This window comes from Mauremys mutica, chromosome 7 (assembly GCF_020497125.1).
Source record: "Mauremys mutica isolate MM-2020 ecotype Southern chromosome 7, ASM2049712v1, whole genome shotgun sequence".
In the NCBI taxonomy this organism is placed as follows: Eukaryota; Metazoa; Chordata; order Testudines; family Geoemydidae; genus Mauremys; species Mauremys mutica.
The window spans coordinates 6,973,184-6,991,842 of NC_059078.1; the positions used below are offsets into that span (position 1 = coordinate 6,973,184).

General features: G+C 45.4%; 1 protein-coding gene across 2 annotated transcripts in view; it reads left to right on the forward strand.

Annotated features, from left to right (window-relative positions):
- The first annotated feature begins 624 nt into the window (after positions 1-624).
- SLC25A26 (solute carrier family 25 member 26) overlaps positions 625-18,659 on the forward strand; it is a 125,665-nt gene continuing 107,630 nt past the window's right edge. Inside the window, exons 1-3 of one of the 2 annotated variants that reach the window (XM_045023690.1) lie at positions 625-742; positions 8,854-9,010; positions 11,058-11,167. In XM_045023690.1, the coding sequence (XP_044879625.1) occupies positions 710-742; positions 8,854-9,010; positions 11,058-11,167 (300 nt within the window). In that variant the 5' untranslated portion in view covers positions 625-709. Of the gene's footprint in view, positions 743-1,989; positions 2,121-8,853; positions 9,011-11,057; positions 11,168-18,659 lie in introns of those variants that run through there. The other variant, XM_045023691.1, reaches the window with a different exon arrangement.

The following is an 18,659-nucleotide window of genomic DNA, read 5'->3' on the forward strand; positions in this document are numbered from 1 at the left end:
TTTTTTCCATGAAAGCCGAGGTTCTCCTCTAATAACGCGGCTCTGGCCCTTTCTGAAAGACTTCGTTTTGCACCAGGCCGGTGAGAGAGTTTGGGGGAGTTGGCACCATGTAGGGTGACCAGACAGCAAGTGTGAAAAATCAGGACAGGGGGTGGGGGGTAATAGGAGCCTATATAAGAAAAAGCCCTGAATATCGGGACTGTCCCCATAAAGTTGGGACATCGTGTCACCCTACCACCGTGTGGCCTGCTCTTACACCTTCCCCCCAGCTCCTGTCTCCCAGGCAGGGGATGCCTGGCTGGCTGTCACACCTGTCCGCCCCAGCAGCATGCAGCTAGCGCTGGGCGCAGGCAGGTGGGCTGCCCTAGAGGGACTGGGAGTCGAAACAGGAGCCTTAGAATGTTCCCACTCCCGCTGTTCCCTGTGCAGCCCCCGCACTGGAGAGGGACGGGCAGGCGCTGAGGGCAAAGGGAAGGGCACGGGCACGGGCAAAGGCTTCGCTACGGCGTCACGCCCCCCGAGCACGCATGCGCACGCCCTGCCCAGGCTCCCTCACAACGGCCCGGCTGCCGGGGCGCAGGCTCATTGGCCCAAGCAGCCCACGTGACAGCGGGTCGGAGGGCAGCAGTATGGCTGCGCCCAGGGGCGGCGTGTGCGGCCGGCTGGAGTCGTCTCCGCGCCCCGGGGAGCGCTCCGCGTGGGCGTCCGCATGGAGCGGGCCGAGTTCTGGGTCTCCCTGACGGTGAGGAAGGCGGGGCGGGGCGTGCAGCGCTGGGGGACAAGGAAGGTGGTGGGCGGGATGGGGGCACAGTGGGGTGGAATGGGGTGCAGAGGTGAGGGGGTGAGGAAGGGGGTGCAGTGGAAGGATAAGCAAGGGGGCAGGATGGGGCACAGTGGGGCAGCTTTGGGGGTGAGGAAGGGGGTGCAGTGGGGGATAAGGAAGGAGGCGGGTGGGATGGGGGCACAGTGGGGTGGAATGGGGTGCAGAGGTGAGGGGGTGAGGAAGGGGGTGCAGTGGAAGGATAAGCAAGGGGGCAGGATGGGGCACAGTGGGGCAGCTTTGGGGGTGAGGAAGGGGGTGCAGTGGGGGATAAGGAGGCGGGTGGGATAGGGCACAGCGGGGTGGGTTTGGGGGTGAGGAAGGGGGCACAGTGGGGGATAAGGAAGGGGGCAGGATGGGGGCACAGCGGGGCAGCTTTGGGGGTGAGGAAGGGGTGCAGTGGGGGATAAGGAAGGAGGCGGGTGGGATGGGGGCACAGTGGGGTGGAATGGGGTGCAGAGGTGAGGGGGTGAGGAAGGGGGTGCAGTGGAAGGATAAGCAAGGGGGCAGGATGGGGCACAGTGGGGCAGCTTTGGGGGTGAGGAAGGGGGTGCAGTGGGGGATAAGGAAGGGGGCAGGATGGGGGCACAGCGGGGTGGGTTTGGGGGTGAGGAAGGGGGCACAGTGGGGGATAAGGAGGCGGGTGGGATAGGGCACAGCGGGGTGGGTTTGGGGGTGAGGAAGGGGGCACAGTGGGGGATAAGGAAGGGGGCAGGATGGGGGCACAGCGGGGCAGCTTTGGGGGTGAGGAAGGGGTGCAGTGGGGGATAAGGAAGGAGGTGGGTGGGATAGGGCACAGCGGGGTGGGTTTGGGGGTGAGGAAGGGGGCGCAGTGGAGGGATAAGGAAGGGAGCAGGATGGGGGCACAGTGGGGCAGGATGGGTGCAGAGGAGATGAGGCAGGATTGGGGTGAGGAAGGGGGTGCAGTGGAGGGATAAGGAAGGGGGAGGGTTGCAGAAGAGGTGATGGGGCTGGAGGAAGGGTGTGCAGCTGCGGGGGATGAGGGAGGTGGATCGGGTGTGAGGAGAGTAGGAGTTGGGTGGCTCATCTCTGGGTCTGAGAGGGGAGCAGAGTCCACTTCTGGGTGGCTCTGCCAGGGGAGATTCCCAGTTGAGTTTGGAAGGACAGGGTCTGACTGTATGTTGCAGCTGCTGGTGCTGAGGAATGTTATTGATGGTGCCTTAGGCTGCCCCTCTACTCTCTAGACACAGTCCCTGCCCCAAGGATCAGTTGAGCTAAATTATAAGGAATTGAAGCGATCACAATGCCATCATAAAACCTTGCGTACACTTTTCAAATGGTATGAATTTATTTCTGATGCCCTTTGCCTTTGCGTGGGGCAATGTGCATCAGTCCAGAATGGGGAGGAATTGTCTTAGTATCTTACCTTTTGAAATGTTAAGGAGTTCAGTTGTTCTAGGGAGTTCTTTGGCCTGTGTCCTACAGCAGGATTAGTGTTAGTCTGGATCTGTAAAAGCAGCAAAGAATCCTGTGGCACCTTATAGACTAACAGCATAAATAAGTTTTGCAGCATGAGCTTTTGTGGGTGAATACCCACTTCTTCGGATGCAAGGAAGGAGGCGGGATGGGGGCACAGTGGGGTGGAATGGGGTGCAGAGGTGAGGGGGTCACAGTGGTCCCTTTTGACCTTTGAAGTCTATACATTATTTTGAGTGCTCGTAGTGTGTATAGTGCTTCACGGGCATATGGGATAAGGTCACAGCATTGGTTAGAAGTGCCATGTGGTAGATGCAGCTTCAGAGAGTTAATACTTTGGAATGATACAGCAATGAACAGTCTCTCATTTTAAAACAGGGCACTGAAGGTGTTGTGCTGTTTATAGCCATTGTGAGTTTGGTAACTTCTTTTTACCTCTGCAAATTGTGGGTGATGGTACAGGGACTTGATTACAATGAGTTCTTTTTTTTTTTTTTTACAGAATAACTTCACAATAAGCTGGACTACTTGTATTTTGTAAGGCATTGAGACAACTTGCACTAGGAATCATAGACTCATAGGACTGGAAGGAACTTTGAGAGGTCATCTAAGTCCAGTCCCCTGCACTCATGGCAGGACTAATTCTCTAGACCATTCCTGACAGGTGTTTGTCTAACCTGCTCTTAAAAATCTCCAATGATGGAGATTCCACAACCTCCCTAAGCAATTTATTCCAGTGCTTTATTCAAAATGTCTCATGTTTGAATAAAGGGCTGACAGTCTTTCTGCTGTTTTCCTTGTCCATTTTAAATCCATGTTTGACTGTAATGCTTATGCATTACTTGCCTTTTTTTACCTAAGAATTTCTCTTGCATTTTCTTTAGCCTTTCTCATAGTTGTAGAGTTTAAGGCCAGAAAGGATCACCAGATCGTCTAGTCTGACCTATTGTACATAGATGTACTGAGAGAGATGCCTAGATGATTCTAATCAGCGACTGTGACCTGTGCTGCAGAGGAAGGTGAAAAACCCCCAGGGTCACTGCCAGTCTGACCTGGAGGAAAATTCTTTCCAGACCTCTCATATGGCGATCAGTTAGACTCTGAGCAAGAATCAGCCAGCTAAGTGCCAGAAAGGCAATTATCAGGACTGCCTCAGAGCACCGGCATACCCTGTCTGGTGTCCCATCTCCAGCTATGGCCATTTCTGATGCTTCAGAAGAAGGAGGTAAATCTGCGCCAACACCCCCCTTTTCCTCCAACTGTGAATACACTGTGGAAGAATTCCCTTCCTGACTGCTATGGGTGACCATATGAAGCCCTGAAGCATGCGATTTGAGAAATGTAAGACATGAACCAGAAGGGACCCCCGAGGGTTTCTGAGCCTGGCCCCCCACCACTACAGGCAACCCTGTCATCTAATCCCACTCGTAGATTTGTCAAGCTCTGTCTTAAAGCTAGTTAGATTGTTTGCTCTTTCAGCTCCTTTTGGGAGGCAGTTCCAGAATGTCACTTCTCTTATGATTAGAAACCTTCTAATTTTCAGCCTAAATTTATTTGTGAACAGTTTATACCCACTTATTCTTGTTCCAGCATTGTCCTTTCATTTAAATAGCCCTTTGTCCTCCCTAGTGTTTACCCTCGTGGTGTATTTATAGAAAGCAATCCTATCCTGTCAGCCTTTCAGGCCCTCTGTTCCCCTGATCATTATAGTAACTCTTCTCTGCACCTGTTTCTGTCTGAATTTGCGGGGAGGGATAGCTCAGTGGTTTGAGCATTGGCCTCCTAAACACAGGGTTGTGAGTTCAATCCTTGAGGGGGCCGCTTAGGGATCTGGGGCAAAAATTGGTCCTGCTAGTGAAGGCAGGGGGCTGGACTTGATGACCTTTCAAGGTCCCTTCCAGTTCTAGGAGATTGGTATATCTCCTATTATTACCTTTACCGTTAATTGAGCTTTCTTGAATGTGGGTGACCAGTGCCTTGTACAATGGTATTAGTACTTTCTTGTGTCTACTGGAAATGCCTTGCCTGGATCCTATTTGCTTTTTTTCAATGTTGAAGAGCAGCTAACTTTGTATCTTGAGAATTTTAATAAATAGGAAAAACAAAACCATTAGAGTAGATCTTGTTAACAAGGATCTGTTACTCCATTTCTTCTTTCATGCTGTGTTCGCAGCCTCCGCCCTTTGTAGTGTAAGTTTGAACTACTCATCTAACACATCACTCAAAATGCAGGGAAGCATTTGTTCAGGATGAATTTGAGCAACAGCGCTCAAACATGGCAGCAAAGGGCACGTGGCTAGCTTGTGGAAAATACGAAGAGAAAGGAATGCTTAATTTTTGAACTACCTTTTCCTCTCATATTTTGAATTCCGCTAGTGCAATGTAACAAACTAACTTTGTTCCCAAAGCCAGAAATCTTGGAGTTATCCTTGATTCAGAGCTTGCTTTCTTCCTTCTGCCTCACTTGTTTGTAACTCTGCCTGCTGCGCCTCTGGAGAGTTTGGCTACCTTTAACCCAACCCTCCTAAATTTCTTATTCTTTCTATAGTCTATGCCTGTTTTGGCTATAGTGACTTCTTAAGTTCCTTCTTGCAAGACCTTAATTGCATCTCTTTGCTTCTTGTGGGGCCAAATTTCCCAGTGCTCCCAGCACCCACAGTTGGGGCCAGATGCTCAAAAGAGCTCAGCACACAAAGTGTAGAGGTCTCTTGAAAATCTGGCCACTTATTTTAGGTGCCTAAAAGGAGGCTGAGCTCTGTTGAAAATCTCTCCAAGCCTCTTCACAGCCCCGAAACGTCATTCCTTAGCTTTATCTTTGCTTTTCCCTCCTCATCTCATTCTGGTGCCTTCCCCTCCATTCCCACAGCTAGTGATGGCAGGTTCCTGCTCTTTGTTCACAAACATGGGGATGGGGTGGAGCAAGGATAGCATGGATGATTGTAAGGGTGTAGCTGAATGACCCGAAGGAGTGAAATTTTGTGAAGAGGCTTGTCGGTTTCGGTGCCTGAGATGAGATCTGGGTATGTAACATGACTAGTTCTGGCTGCAGAATGTAGGGAGGAAAGGCCTTCTCTTCCTGTTCCATGTTCAACGGGAAGGTGGTTTCTAACCCTCAGAGGAGTCAGGTGCTCCCAATAGGAAGAATGAAGGCAAACAACCCAACTAGCATTAAGATGGAGTTTGATAAATTTAGAAATGAGATTATATGATGGAATTGCCTGCATCAGCAAGAGCCCGGATTCAGTGATCCAGGAGGTCCATGCCAGTCCCTTGCCGCTAACTCGTACTGCACAACCATTTCTGCTATGTATCTGATGTGACATTTATATACACTCTTAGAGGCTTTATGGACATGGACCAAGAAAAAATCGATCACAGATTAAGGGATATATAATTTTGGGGGCATTTGCTAACTGAATCCTCTCTCCAGCTTTTTAAAAGATTTTATCTCTATTTACTCCTAGAAGAATCATTTACAAGTGAACAACTAAGAAAGTGAATGCTGCTCCCTTCCACAAGTGTATAATAGACTATTGCCCTGTAATTTATCATCCATTTTCAATTAATTAATTAAAAATATGCATAGGGCCAACTTTGTCCCTCCTGAATTGTGTATAGTTAAGTGGAGCTGCATGCCTGTGTGTAAGAGCAGAATTTGGCTCACACTTAAATATGCTCAGGTGACCTGTTGTATGAAATGTCATGGTTCAATACATTTGAATTCGATCCTGGTTTTATTTAATCATGTTGCTGGATTTAGTGTGTGACAGGTATATCCAGCGCCACACAAAGATATATTTTTTTTTTCTTCAGCTGTTCAACTTATAATGCTAGTGCTGCTGACACGCAGTTGAGAATGGGCTGCTTAGTTGGCTTATTATCTAAAAATCATTACTGTTTGCTGCAGATGGAGTAAGCTCCCAGGTATTCTCACCATCCTACAGGTACTCTATTAGCTGCTTCATGAATTTAAATGACATTTAAGATACAAATCCAAAGAAGCAATTAGTAACTTTTGATTCATGTTTTACCAGCTGGCTAGATTAATCTGATCAATTTTATTTTGGGCAGATAAGAATTCTGATGGAAGAAGAGTTAGAAAAATCAATGCACGCAAAATAGCCAAATAGATTAAAAGAGTAATTAACTTATTGATTAAAACTTTAATGGTAGATAGCAAATGCCTCTCTGAATACTCTGTTAGGGTGGAACAGAAAACCAGTTGAGCACAGTATAATTGTACTTGAATTATCCAAGTAAAGATTCAGCAGTACCGTACATCCATGCTCACTTTCTCCTGCTGTTTTATACAGGGTAGATATCAATGGATGTGCTCTGTAACCCAAATAACCAAAAAATGATGAAGGTGAATTCGAAGAATAAATTTTAATACAGATTCTTAGATATGTTAAAATGGCTAAGATTTTTTTTTTTTTTTTTTTTTGGGAGAGTGAGGGGTGTGGAGGTAATTGTGTACTCATCCCTGCCTATATTTCATCTGGCTGTTACTCAGGGGACGGGGAGGGATGCAGTGAGGGGGATGGGGGGGCAGGGAGTGGGATGGGGTGAAGGGGGGTTGAGTTGGGGTGGGATGCAATGATGGGGGGGAATGGGGATGAGGTGGGTTTGGGGTGGGAGTGCAGCCCCATTCCCAGCACTCGGAGATGGGGATACACATCTCTTCAACTCCTGGGTGCTGGCAATGGGGTGACAGACCGTGGTTCGCCGCAGGGCACATGCCGCAGTTTGAGCCCAGCCAGACAAGGAGTGCGAGGAGAAGAGGGCTGAGTAGCAGCAGGAGAAGCATATGCCATGCTGACCGCTCACAAGTCAAGCTAGTTCTTCCCCTGCCCTGACCAGCCAATGGGAGCTGCGGGCAGGGGGCGGGGCAGCATGCGGACCACCCCGACCACCCCTAAGGCTAGGAGCCGGACATGCCGACTGCTTCCCGACCTGGGAGCCGCACAGCGCCACCAACCGAACAGTCAATGGCTCGGTCAGTGATGCTGACTGGAGCCACCAGGATCCCTTTTTGACCAGGTGTTCTGGTCCAAAACTGGACACCTGGTCACCCTTGAAGTCAGATTACGTGGTCTGACAATCCCTCTGGCCTTAAACTCTATGAATTGGGATTCCTCTTACAGACCTTCTCTGTCTCTTGTGAATTTTTTCCTGTTTATATATTTATAAGAACTGGTTTAAATCTTTTAATGAAGTTTTTTAGTGTAAAATGCAATTTTTCACCCTATTGCTTTGGATTAAAGTATTCAGGATTTCCTCAAACTGGTAAAACCTCAACTGGAGAACTACGTCCAGTTCTGGGCACCACGTTTTGGGAAAGCTGTAGACAAATTGGAGAAAGTCCAGAGGAAAGCAACAAAAATGATTAAAAGTCTAGGAAATACAACCTCTGAGGAATGATTGGAAAAAACCTGGGTTTGTTTAGTCTGGAGAAGAGATGACTGAGGGGGGACATGATACAGTCTTCAAGTATGTAAAAGGTTCTTATAAAGAGGGAGGTGATATATTAGTCTCCTTAACCGCTGAAGATGGGGCAAGAAGCAATGGGCTTAAACTACAGTAAGGGAGATTTAAGTTAGACATCAGGAAAAACTTCCTAATTGTCAGGATAGTTGAGATTGGAACAAATTAGGGAGGCAGGTAGTGGAATTCAATTAGACAAACCCCTCTCAGGGATGGTCTGTCTTAGTCCTGCCTCAGCTCAGGGGAATGGACTAGATCAGGGGTAGGCAACCTATGGCACATGTGCCAAAGGCGGCACGCGAGCTGATTTTCAGTGGCACTCACACTGCCCGGGTCCTGGCCACCGGTCAGTGCGGGGGGGGGCTCTGCATTTTAATTTAATTTTAAATGACGCTTCTTAAACATTTTAAAAACCTTATTTACTTTACATACAACAATAGTTTAGTTATATATTATAGACTTATAGAAAGAGACCTTCTAAAAATGTTAAAATGTATTACTGGCACGCGAAACCTTAAATTAGAGTGAATAAATAAAGACTCGGCACACCACTTCTGAAAGGTTGTCAACCCCTGGACTAGATGATCTCTCAATCTCCCTTACAGTCCTATGTTTCTATGACTCTGTTTAAACTGAATTTTTTTCTCTTTTTGGCTGTCAAAAGCAAAATTTAATTGAAAACCCCCCACATTTTTTCTTTGTGAATACAAATCTTTTTCTCAACCAGTCCTAATATTTGCACAAGAATTCCTGGCGCTGGTGGACATACTGTGCTGTGTCATGTTGCTAACTGGTGTGTGCCATTATCTTAGGGCTTATTTGCCTGGCTCAGAGTTGTTGGAGCTGATTTGCTTCCTTCATTCAACCCAAATGAGGCAAAATGAAAGAATGGTTAAAATGTTGCACTGTGTATCCTACGGTCCTTGACATCAACCCACACGTGGTCACTTATAGTTAAAAGTAATTATTGGAGAAATCTGCCGATGAATGACCGAGCCACTAGCTTGCTGCAAATGGCTAGATTCAATAATGTCCTTTAGGCAAGTCTCATAGCAGCATGTGTGTAGGCAAGACGTTGATGTTAATTTGCTTTACTCCTGTTTATCTTGAAGGCTGGTGGGATAGCTGGTGTGTGCGTTGACTTAATACTATTCCCTCTGGATACCATAAAAACCCGACTGCAGAGTCCCCAAGGATTTAAGAAGGCTGGTGGCTTTCGCGGCATCTACGCTGGCGTTCCTTCTGCTGCCGTAGGATCCTTTCCGAATGGTAAAAACTGTGTGAATTGTGCTTGTGTTAATCTCTGGTCTTCCTCTAGAAGGATGGCATAGTCAAGTCCGTCCTTTCACTGCCAGGCTCCGATCCTGCTAGCAGCTCCACATAGAACCTCCTGTTGAAGTTATGAGGTTTTGTGTGGGTGCAGGCTCTATGTGCACCATTGTATTGAAGACCCCTTATGTAGACTTGCTGCATTGCACTGTACCTGAATAAATCACACCATTGCATGTCCCATTTTGCACTAGTGCAGTGTGCCAATATTAGTGGATTGCACTAGTGTAACTAAATCGATGTAATCACACTGGTGCAAAGTTATGTAATGTAGGGTTCCAAAAGATAAATCCCCCCTCCCACCATATAGATTGTTTCTCTTTCCAATTTTATAAATCTACAAATGCTAACTACTGGTGGCACTGCTTTGTGTTTCACAATGCAGATTCGTTATGCACCATCATGGTGGCGCCACCGTGTCCAGATACTCTTCTGGAAGCCTCAATGCTATTCTTTTCATCAGCTCTGCACCTAAAGATCCAATTTTTGGCTTTACACTGTGGAAGCTGTTCCTCTCCCCTTCCATCTCTGTCTTGCCACTTCCTTCCTGTTTCCAGCAGCACCTACAATGTACTAAGCATTGTCTAAATATAAAAGAAGGCACAAGTCCCCATCCTGGAGACTCTTGCCTTTAAATCCTGGCCGTGTCTGACTGCAGTGATCATGAACATGAATGCTCCAAGGGTGCCTTGTGTACGTGCATGTGCTTCCCTCTGGTCTTTAAGAGCCACATTCTAGCAGGGAATGTTCTCTTTTTTTTTTTTCTGGGGAGAGAAATAAATAATTATAAGTTATTTAGAAACTGAGGGAAGCTTTGAGGAGGCCTTTTGAAATTGGCACTGTCTTTCAGAAACAAAACAAAATAGTTCTAGTGTCTGAAGAAAAACGTTTGCAATTCCTGAGATCTGTTTGCTCTCTTCTTCTTGCAAAATGAAGTCCAGCTAGGCTGTCACGTTTGTAAATGTTAAGTTCACAGACTGATCCACTGACACCTTCAAATGTTCGATGTCCTTCAAAAGATGATATACAAAATTTCTGTTCTTTATCTTTTCCGCTCTCGTTATCTCCTTTTGAGGCGATAAGCATCTTTTGATTAACTGCAGAAGGCAATACATGCAGTCCTTTTGCACAATTAAAATCTGTTCCCCCGTGAGAGATGTCAGCTTTTCAGGATTTGCATCTCTAACATCTGAGCTGAGATTTATCTCTTGCTGCAGTGTAAGACCAAAAACTTAAATTATCTTGTAGAATACAAGTAACCCTTAATGTGCTAGGTAGCAAATGCAGGACACCTGTTAGTACAAAAAAACTGTTGCCACGTCAGTGCCTGGTTTGCTCTTCTTCCTTTCTCTAATAGTACATTGGTACACTTGGATTGGTTTTCTGTGCTATGAGATTAGGTCTATTACAAAATAAAACTGTTCCTTGCCCATTGGATTACAGTGTAATGAATGTTTCAAGCTCTTAGGAGGATTTCATTTTCTTTCTCTCAAATGAATTGCTGTTGCTGCTGGAGCTAAACTGTAAAATAGAAGGCGGATTCTAGCTAGGAAGATGCTGCTATCAGATTTAAATGTTAGTAATGTTACTGAAGCAGTTGTTTCCTTAAAGGAGCTGATTTGTAATATCAATTGACCATTGTACAACAAAGTACAGCCCTTACCCACAGTATTCTAGGACAAAAAAAAAAAAGTTAAGACATGATTTCCAATCAGTCAGAGATACTATTTAGCATTTTTGCTTTTCAAATATTGTAATTGTAAACATGGATTGAAGCCCTGGGCCCATTGAAGTCAAAGGGAGTTTTGACCATGAATGAAAGAGTATTGACCATAGAACTATGTTGGTAAGAAGGGTAGTACTGTTTTGGGGAATTTGGCTATTTTCTGGATTATAACCATAAACTAGGTTTGTCTGGATTATAACAACAATCTGCTAATGCAGCTATAGGGATGGTTTGATGACTGAACTTTTTTTAAAATTTCAGCTGCTGCCTTTTTTGTCACCTATGAGTATGTGAAATGTTTGTTGCATACTGCCTCCCCTCCGTACCTGAGTCCAGTAACACACATGGCGGCCGCCTCCTTTGGAGAAGTAGTAAGTAACAGCACTGTCTACTGCACGTCCCATTTTTTTTTCTGTCTCTTCTTGCTAGGAAGTCTTATGAGAACTGAATTTTAGTGGGAACCTTTTACTTGTTGATTGTTGAGCAGCAGGTTTAACAGGCCTGGTCTTTACAAAGCATTGATTGCAAAATACCAACATGTTCTCTAGAAACTTCTGGGGTTTGTTTGGTTTTAAATGAAGCGTTGAGTAAGTCTGGAAGCATAATGTTGCAAAATCTCATTCCATGGGCAAGTTAGTGATGGGAAGGTATGGTTGTCCTTTGATTCGTGAAAAATCCACAGAACCATTATTTCGGAGGTGTCCCCCCCTGTGGCATGGCAGTGGGGACTTGCTGTTCTAACTATGCCCTACCAGTTCCAGGTCCACCAGTTGGTGGAAGCTTTGATAATACAGTGCCATCGGAAATGGGTCGAGTTGGGTATTATTCAAAAGACCTTCCTATCACTTACTTGCCCCCGGAATGAGATTTAGCTACATTGTGCTTCCAGACTGTTACTCCCAGGAACACAGTGGTACCAAACATGACACCACCAGAACTACGTAGCCATGTAGTCGAGAAAAAGTTTAAAAATCACAGTGCAAGATTGGTCCCTTGTGCATTGCATGTCCAATACCGAAATACCACCTGCTGCAGTAGGCTAATGGTTAAATACCTGGGGGACAATTCTGATGAGTGAACGTGTTTAGGCTGGGATTTCAATGGACCTTAATGGAGCTACGTGTCCATTGACTTTCAATGGGGTTTGGTCTCCTAACTCCCCTCCCATGGGCTCCTGTGAGAATAGGGTGACCAGGTGTTCCAATTTTATAGGTACAGTCCCGGTATTTGGGGCTTTGTCTTATATGGGTGCCAATTGCCCCCCACCCCTGTCCTGATTTTTCACCCTTGCTGTCTGGTCACCCTATGTGAGAACCCCAGTCATAATCTCCTTGCATTATTTCAGCTCTGATTTACTCACTTCAGTGATGTTTTCTAAACTGTTCCATTTAAAAAAAAAATCTTGTGAAAATGTTCATGTCTGTGACAATAAAATGACTTATTTCAGCTGTTTATAATGAAAGATTTCTGAATTCGTTGGGTAAATGGCAAAGATTTCTGTAGGTCACTGGGGAGACATGCTTGTTCTCTATTCTCAAGAAAAGGGGAAAACCGAATGGTCACTGAAGAATTACTCCTATCCAGAAGAAACTCAAGACACACACTGAAAGCTGATGGCTCTTCTTTCCAGTGCTATAAACTACATGCATATCCCGTTATCCTGTCTCTCACTGGAGATGTTATGGTGTGATATGGTCTGATACTTTTCATTAGTTCACTTGTTATCATAGCTCCTAGGAGCCCCATTGTGCTAGGTGCTGTACAAATGCAGAACAAAAGACATTTCCTGCCCCAAAGAGCTTCAATCTAAGTATAAGACAACAGATGGATGCACAAAAAGATGGGAGTACAGAGAAACTGAGATAGTACTGGCCACTAGGATAGGCTGTACATGCCTTGGGGTGTGTCTTACATTTAAAAAAAAACGAGGCGTCTTTGTGGCAGCTTAGAGACTAACAAATTCATTTGGGCATAAGCTTTCGTGGGCTAACTCCTCAAATATATATATTTTTTGCTGATACAGACTGATATGGCTACCACTGAAACTCGTCTTACATTTTAGTTACCATAAAGTAGAATGTTCTCTCTCAGAAATCAAAAGTTTTGCAATTCAGACACTTGAAAAAAAGGGTCAAAGAAAAATCTAGTATGAGGTCACTGTGGTGTTCAAAATCTTTTTTTGTAATATGTCCATTTTTGGATGGTTGTATAAAGCAGTCCTTATTCAGTAGCTATGGTAACTTTTACCCTGGAGACATTTTCTGGTAGATGTGTAGTTTAAGTATGTAAATGAGACCAAAGTGGTAAAATATATTTCTCACTATTTTTCATTATGACATTTTTATTAGGGGGAAAAACAATTTAAAAATCGTAAAATGGAGGGTAATGCTCTTAGTGTTGGAAAATATAAACAATCTAAACCTGGTTAGATTAGATTTCTTGCATTACAGAGTTTTCAGACCTGAATGTACTTGAAAAGTCACTGTATCAATTATATTAACTGACTCATTCAGCTATGCTATTTTCATACCCCCACCTTTCTCTCTGAGGGTACCTCTGTGCTGCACCCCTCCCCCCACCGCAGCGAGTAAAATTAGCAGTGTAGGAGCCCTAGTTCTGAAACTCAGTGAGGTGTGAGGGTCTCAGAGCTTGAGCCTGAAAATCTACACTGCCCCGTAGCGCAAGCCTGAGTCAATTGACCTGTTTTCTGAGACTCTCTAATGCTGGTGATGCACATTGGAAAACATAATCCCGACTATACATATAAAATGATGGGGCCTAAATTAGCTGCTACCACTCAAGAAAGAGATCTTGGAGTCATTGTGGATAGTTCTCTGAAAACATCCACTCGATGTGCAGCGGCCATCAAAAAAGCCAACAGAATGTTGGGAATCATTAAGAAAGGGATAGATAAGAAGACAGAAAATATCATATGGTCTCTATATTAATCCATCCTATGCCCCCATCTTGAATAGTGCCTGCAGATGTGGTCGCCTCAACTCCAAAAAGATATATTGGAATTGGAAAAGGTTCAGAAAAGGGCAACAAACATGATGAGGGGTATGGAGCAGCTCCCATATGAGGAGAGATTAATAAGACTGGAACTTTTCAGCTTGGAAAAGAGATGATTAAGGGGGGATATGATAGAGGTCTATAAAAGCATGACTGGTGTGGAGAAAGTAAATAAGGAAGTGATATTTCCTCCTCATAACACAAGAACTAGAGGTCACCAAATGAAATTAATAGGAAGCAGATTTAAAACAAAAAGAGTATTTCTTCACACAACACACAGTCAACCTGTGGAACTCCTTGCCAGAGGATGTTGTGAAGGCCAAGACTATCACAGGATTCAAAAAAGAGCTAGATACATTCATGGAGGATAGTTCCATCAATGGCTATTAGCCAGGATGGGCAGGGATGGTGTCCTTAACCTCTGTTTGCCAGAAGCTGGGAATGGGCAACAGGAGATGGATCACTTGATGATTACCTGTTCTGTTCATTCCCTCTGGGGAACCTGGCATTGGCCACTGTTGGAAGACAAGATACTGGGCTAGATGGACCTTTGGACTGACCCAGTATGGCCGTTCTTACGTCTTTTCAGTGTAGATGTACCCTTAGAAGCAAGTGATCTCATGTGGAAGGAGGGGGAGTCTGTCTGAACTTTTGCCCCCCTCAATGTTTGTATATAAACTTTTAACTGAACATTGAAGCTAACTTCAGCTCTCCTTTGCAATGAGCAGTCCGAGGCTCATCACAAGTGTGGTGGCGGCAGCGGCTTGTGTTTTTAACGCTTCCTTTTTCTACCAAGCTTGCCCTGAAATATGGCACGTAATTCCATTTTCCGAGCCCAAAAGGGACTGTCGTGGTAGCAGCCAGCCAGCTATTTTAGGACTTGATCCAAAGACATGCCCTTATTTTCCAGATGGCTCACAGCTATGTGTGTGTGCTGATTGAGTACTGGCACTCTAATTTGGAGCGGCAGAATGAGAGTGGCTCGGTGTATTAGATTGTGGCCTTCCTTGTCTGGCACAGGCTGTTTCAAGAAAATGGATTTAGTCCTGCTTTTTAGATCATTTGATTTCATGTCAACTGTTAAGAAGAGAAGCAGTATCCCAGCTAAAGTCCTGCTGGTCTTCAGTCCCGCAAGCCTACTGTGGGAGGCAGCGTGGCCTAGTGTGTAGATCACTGGAGTAGGATGCTGGAGATCTGGAGTCTATTCCTGGCTTGGCCATTGGTCTTGCTGGGTCATGTCACCTCCCTGAGCCTCAGTTTCCTCATTTGTAAAATGGGGCTGATGGTACTGACCTGCTATATAAGAGCTGGGTGGTATTATTAGAAGACATGTGTGTCTTCCCCTACTGGCCCTTCTAAGCACGTCACTCTCAACTTTCATTAAGGCAGGTTTAGATTGTTGTTGTGCTGCTGATGGGACAAGCTTGGGTTGTAGGCAGGCTAAGGGCGTGACACCACAGCTGCACCTCAGTGACCCTTGTGCACCAGAGAACTCTCCCTGACTGAACGTCCAGACTCTTGTCTAAATGTGAATGTTAAATTGCACTCCTTTCCCTGAATGCCGCTACAGGGACAGACCTCTTCTGGCTTTCGTGCATACTCAAGTCCTGGGCCATTGCTAGGGGAAAAGCTTGTTGGTGTTTCTGGGTGTGGCAGAATGTGGCTCTGTGTAAGCTCAAAAGCTTGTCTCTCTCACGAACAGAAGTTGGTCCAATAAAAGATATTACCTCACCCACCTTGTCTCTTTAGTTATGTTTAAAGCATTCTGTGATTACATGCTGCTAAACCTGGTTTAAGTGCTGGTCATTCCAGGATCTACATCAGTGAAGTGGATGTAAGTGAAGCACATTGGTTAACCTTTGCTTTGCACTTTTTTTTTTTTTTGGCTTGCAGCTTAGCAGGACACAGGAAATCTGCATTGTTCCAGATCCACAATGACTACACCGCCACATCATGTTGGTTTTGGGGCTTGCCTTTTCCTTCTTTTGCAGAATTGAAGTTCAGTGTGGCTTAGTCATGAAAAGGTTTCCATTTCAAAAGGTTTTATGACTGCAAGATGATGGTTTTATAAATTCATGTTGATAGAGTTGTTTAAAACCAAGCCATTTTGGGTTGGTAAGAGCCAGTAGCAAAGTCGTGCTCTCCCCCCCCCCTCCCCCCCGCTTTTGTGGTCTGTGGATTCAAATTCAGGCAACAACTTCCCCGAAAGGTAGTTTGTCACATTGAAGAAAAGACTTTCTTGCATTTATAAATCAGCTGCCCCAGCAGATGTACAAGAAAATACAGAGTGATGTGACAGGGTAGGGCAACTGACAGCTGTTTAACTTCATATATCAAATGATGCATGATTTTCAGCTACTGAAAATGCTTCCCTGCCTGATTCTTCTCATAGCTGTAAGTGTTGTAGGGAGCTTTATTAAACTTCTTTTGTGCATTTACGGATACTCTGGTATTCTTTTCCTAAGTACTTGGACAGATGTTACAATTCAAATACACTTATCTAAACCTGGAGCGACTTGGTCCAAAACTGTGTACTGTATTAGCACATACCGTTTTAATTGTTTCATGGCAAATACTTTCGGGTAAAACCTGGTGCTTTGGCTCAATTTTCAGAGATCAAGCTAATGAGCAACTCTGACAACTCTGATTTGCTTGGAGCTACAAAATCTGGTAGTCCCCTGTAGTGCTTTTGCTTTATTGGCCACAAGTACTGGTACAATACTCCCTCACTGTCTGTTTTAACTCTGATAATACAGCAGACATGGAGTATAGGCAGTGCCTTTTTTCAGTTCACGTTACTCTCCCCTCCCCTTCCTTTTGGAAGTGTTGCTGCTTCTCTCCTGGACATTAAAATGTCTAATCACTTTTAACTCCCAATCTTCTATTCAACAGTGCCTTCTAAGCAAATATCCTGTGAAATGATATGACCTTGCCTTATCTGTGTTTACACGGCATCTTTGAGCCCTACTTCTCACTGAGGCTTTTGGGTATCATGTTGAAATAAATAATCTTGAAATACAAATGTCTGGGTTGTTTTGTTTTTTTTTTGCTGGCTTTCATAGCTGCTAACTTGTTTATCTGCACATATCCTGTAGCAGTCTGTTAAATTCTGCAGTCTATAGTAAAATAGTGTATTAGGAGAGGCAGTGTGCTTAGTGGATAGAGCTCTGGACTGGGACTCAGACTTTTCTCGCTTCTGCTTTTATCGCTGATATTAGCCTACTGCGTGACCTTGGGCAAGTCAGTTCATCTACTCGTGCCTCAGTTTCCCCATGTGTAAAGTGGGGGTGATGACACTTTGTAAAGCACTTTGAGGTCTACTTTTGAAATGTGCTATACAAACGCTGAGTATAATTAAATTCAGGTTATCTTAGCATTTCCTCTGATTATACTGACACATCTTTCGACCGGGGAAGGGAACAGAAATAGTTCTTCACTCCCAGGTGAAATGTCAGGGGTCCCTCGTGCTGTTCCTTTATATTCTACTATGTTCCCAAGGTCATGAGATTCATTTCATTGCCAACACATCATTTTATTAGTGTGATAGGTTTGCCTGTTGCCAGACAAACCCATAGATCAGGGGGGATCCTCCGAGCCACATATGACAATCTTCAGAAGCTCGAGAGCTCGGGTGCACCTGCCGGGGCTCAGGACTTCTGCCCTGCTCCTGATGAAGCCCCGAGACCCCCCCCCCACTGGACAAAAGCCCCTACCCCACCACCCTGCTGCAAGGCAGAGGTCCCAAGTGTCTGCCCCCCGCCACCCCAAGTCTGGTAGGTGGAGAATGGCAGGGAATTGGGGACTCTGTGAGCTGCACTTTAACTATAAAAGAGCCGCATGCAGCTCCCGAGCCACAGTTTGGCCACTCTTGCCATAGCTCGATCAAGTACTGACCTTACTTCTGGCAGTGGCCAGCTCCTGATAATTTAGAGGAGGCCAAAACCTCCTTGTAAGATGCCTAACCAGCTTGTAACAAACTGTAGGGGTTGGAAAAGAACTGCCCTTAAGGTGGTCAGGCATTAAGCTAGTGCCAAGGCTTTGACCGCCTGTCTAATCTAGACCTTGGCTTGCATGTCTGTAAATGCTGTAGGTGGCCACTCACACCTTTCTAACAGGTCCGCTGGTTAACCCCGTTACAAGTATGTTCCAGAGGCAGACTGTAGGTGGCATAACAAAATACTTCCTTGGGTATCTCCGATTGACTTAAAGCTGCAGTCAATCTCAGGCTTAATCGGCAACCCCCCCAGTGACGCAGTCAGGAGGGCAAGGCTGTTTTGTGTTATCTAGACAATCATTCCCCACCCGCATAGGGCAGGTTGCCCAGTAAGATCCCCTGTTTTCTAATGTGTGTCCCCCATTCTACCAGCCCGACTAGGTGTTCTGCTCTGGTTAACACAGAGCATTACATTGCTGTCCCCATGAAGCCCTTCCTGCTCTTAGCTTTGGAGCAGGGCACGCTGTCAGCTGCAGCTAAGATTTTGTGTCCTATTCTGCTTTCCCCATACCCAACTTCTAATCCGCCTCCCAGGGAGGCTTCTATTTGTTGAGTTTTTTCCCTTCTCCTGGTTAAACTTGATCCCTCTTTCTGTCTGCCCTCTCTCCATCACACCTGCCTTTGTCCGTACACATCACAGTGCTTCCTTTTCTAACTGGCATGTCCGGTCCTAGCTATGAATCAGTCCCAAACCGTTAACGGAATGACTGACCCAAGCTATTTTCGCTCTGCTGCTGGAAAGTGCAGTAGCGCTGTAGCAGAGGTAGTGCCAACTGGCAGTTTCAGAGGAGAAACAGCGTAGCCCCGGCTGCCTCTTTGCATTTGTATTTGACCCTGGGGCTTTAATTGTTGGCACC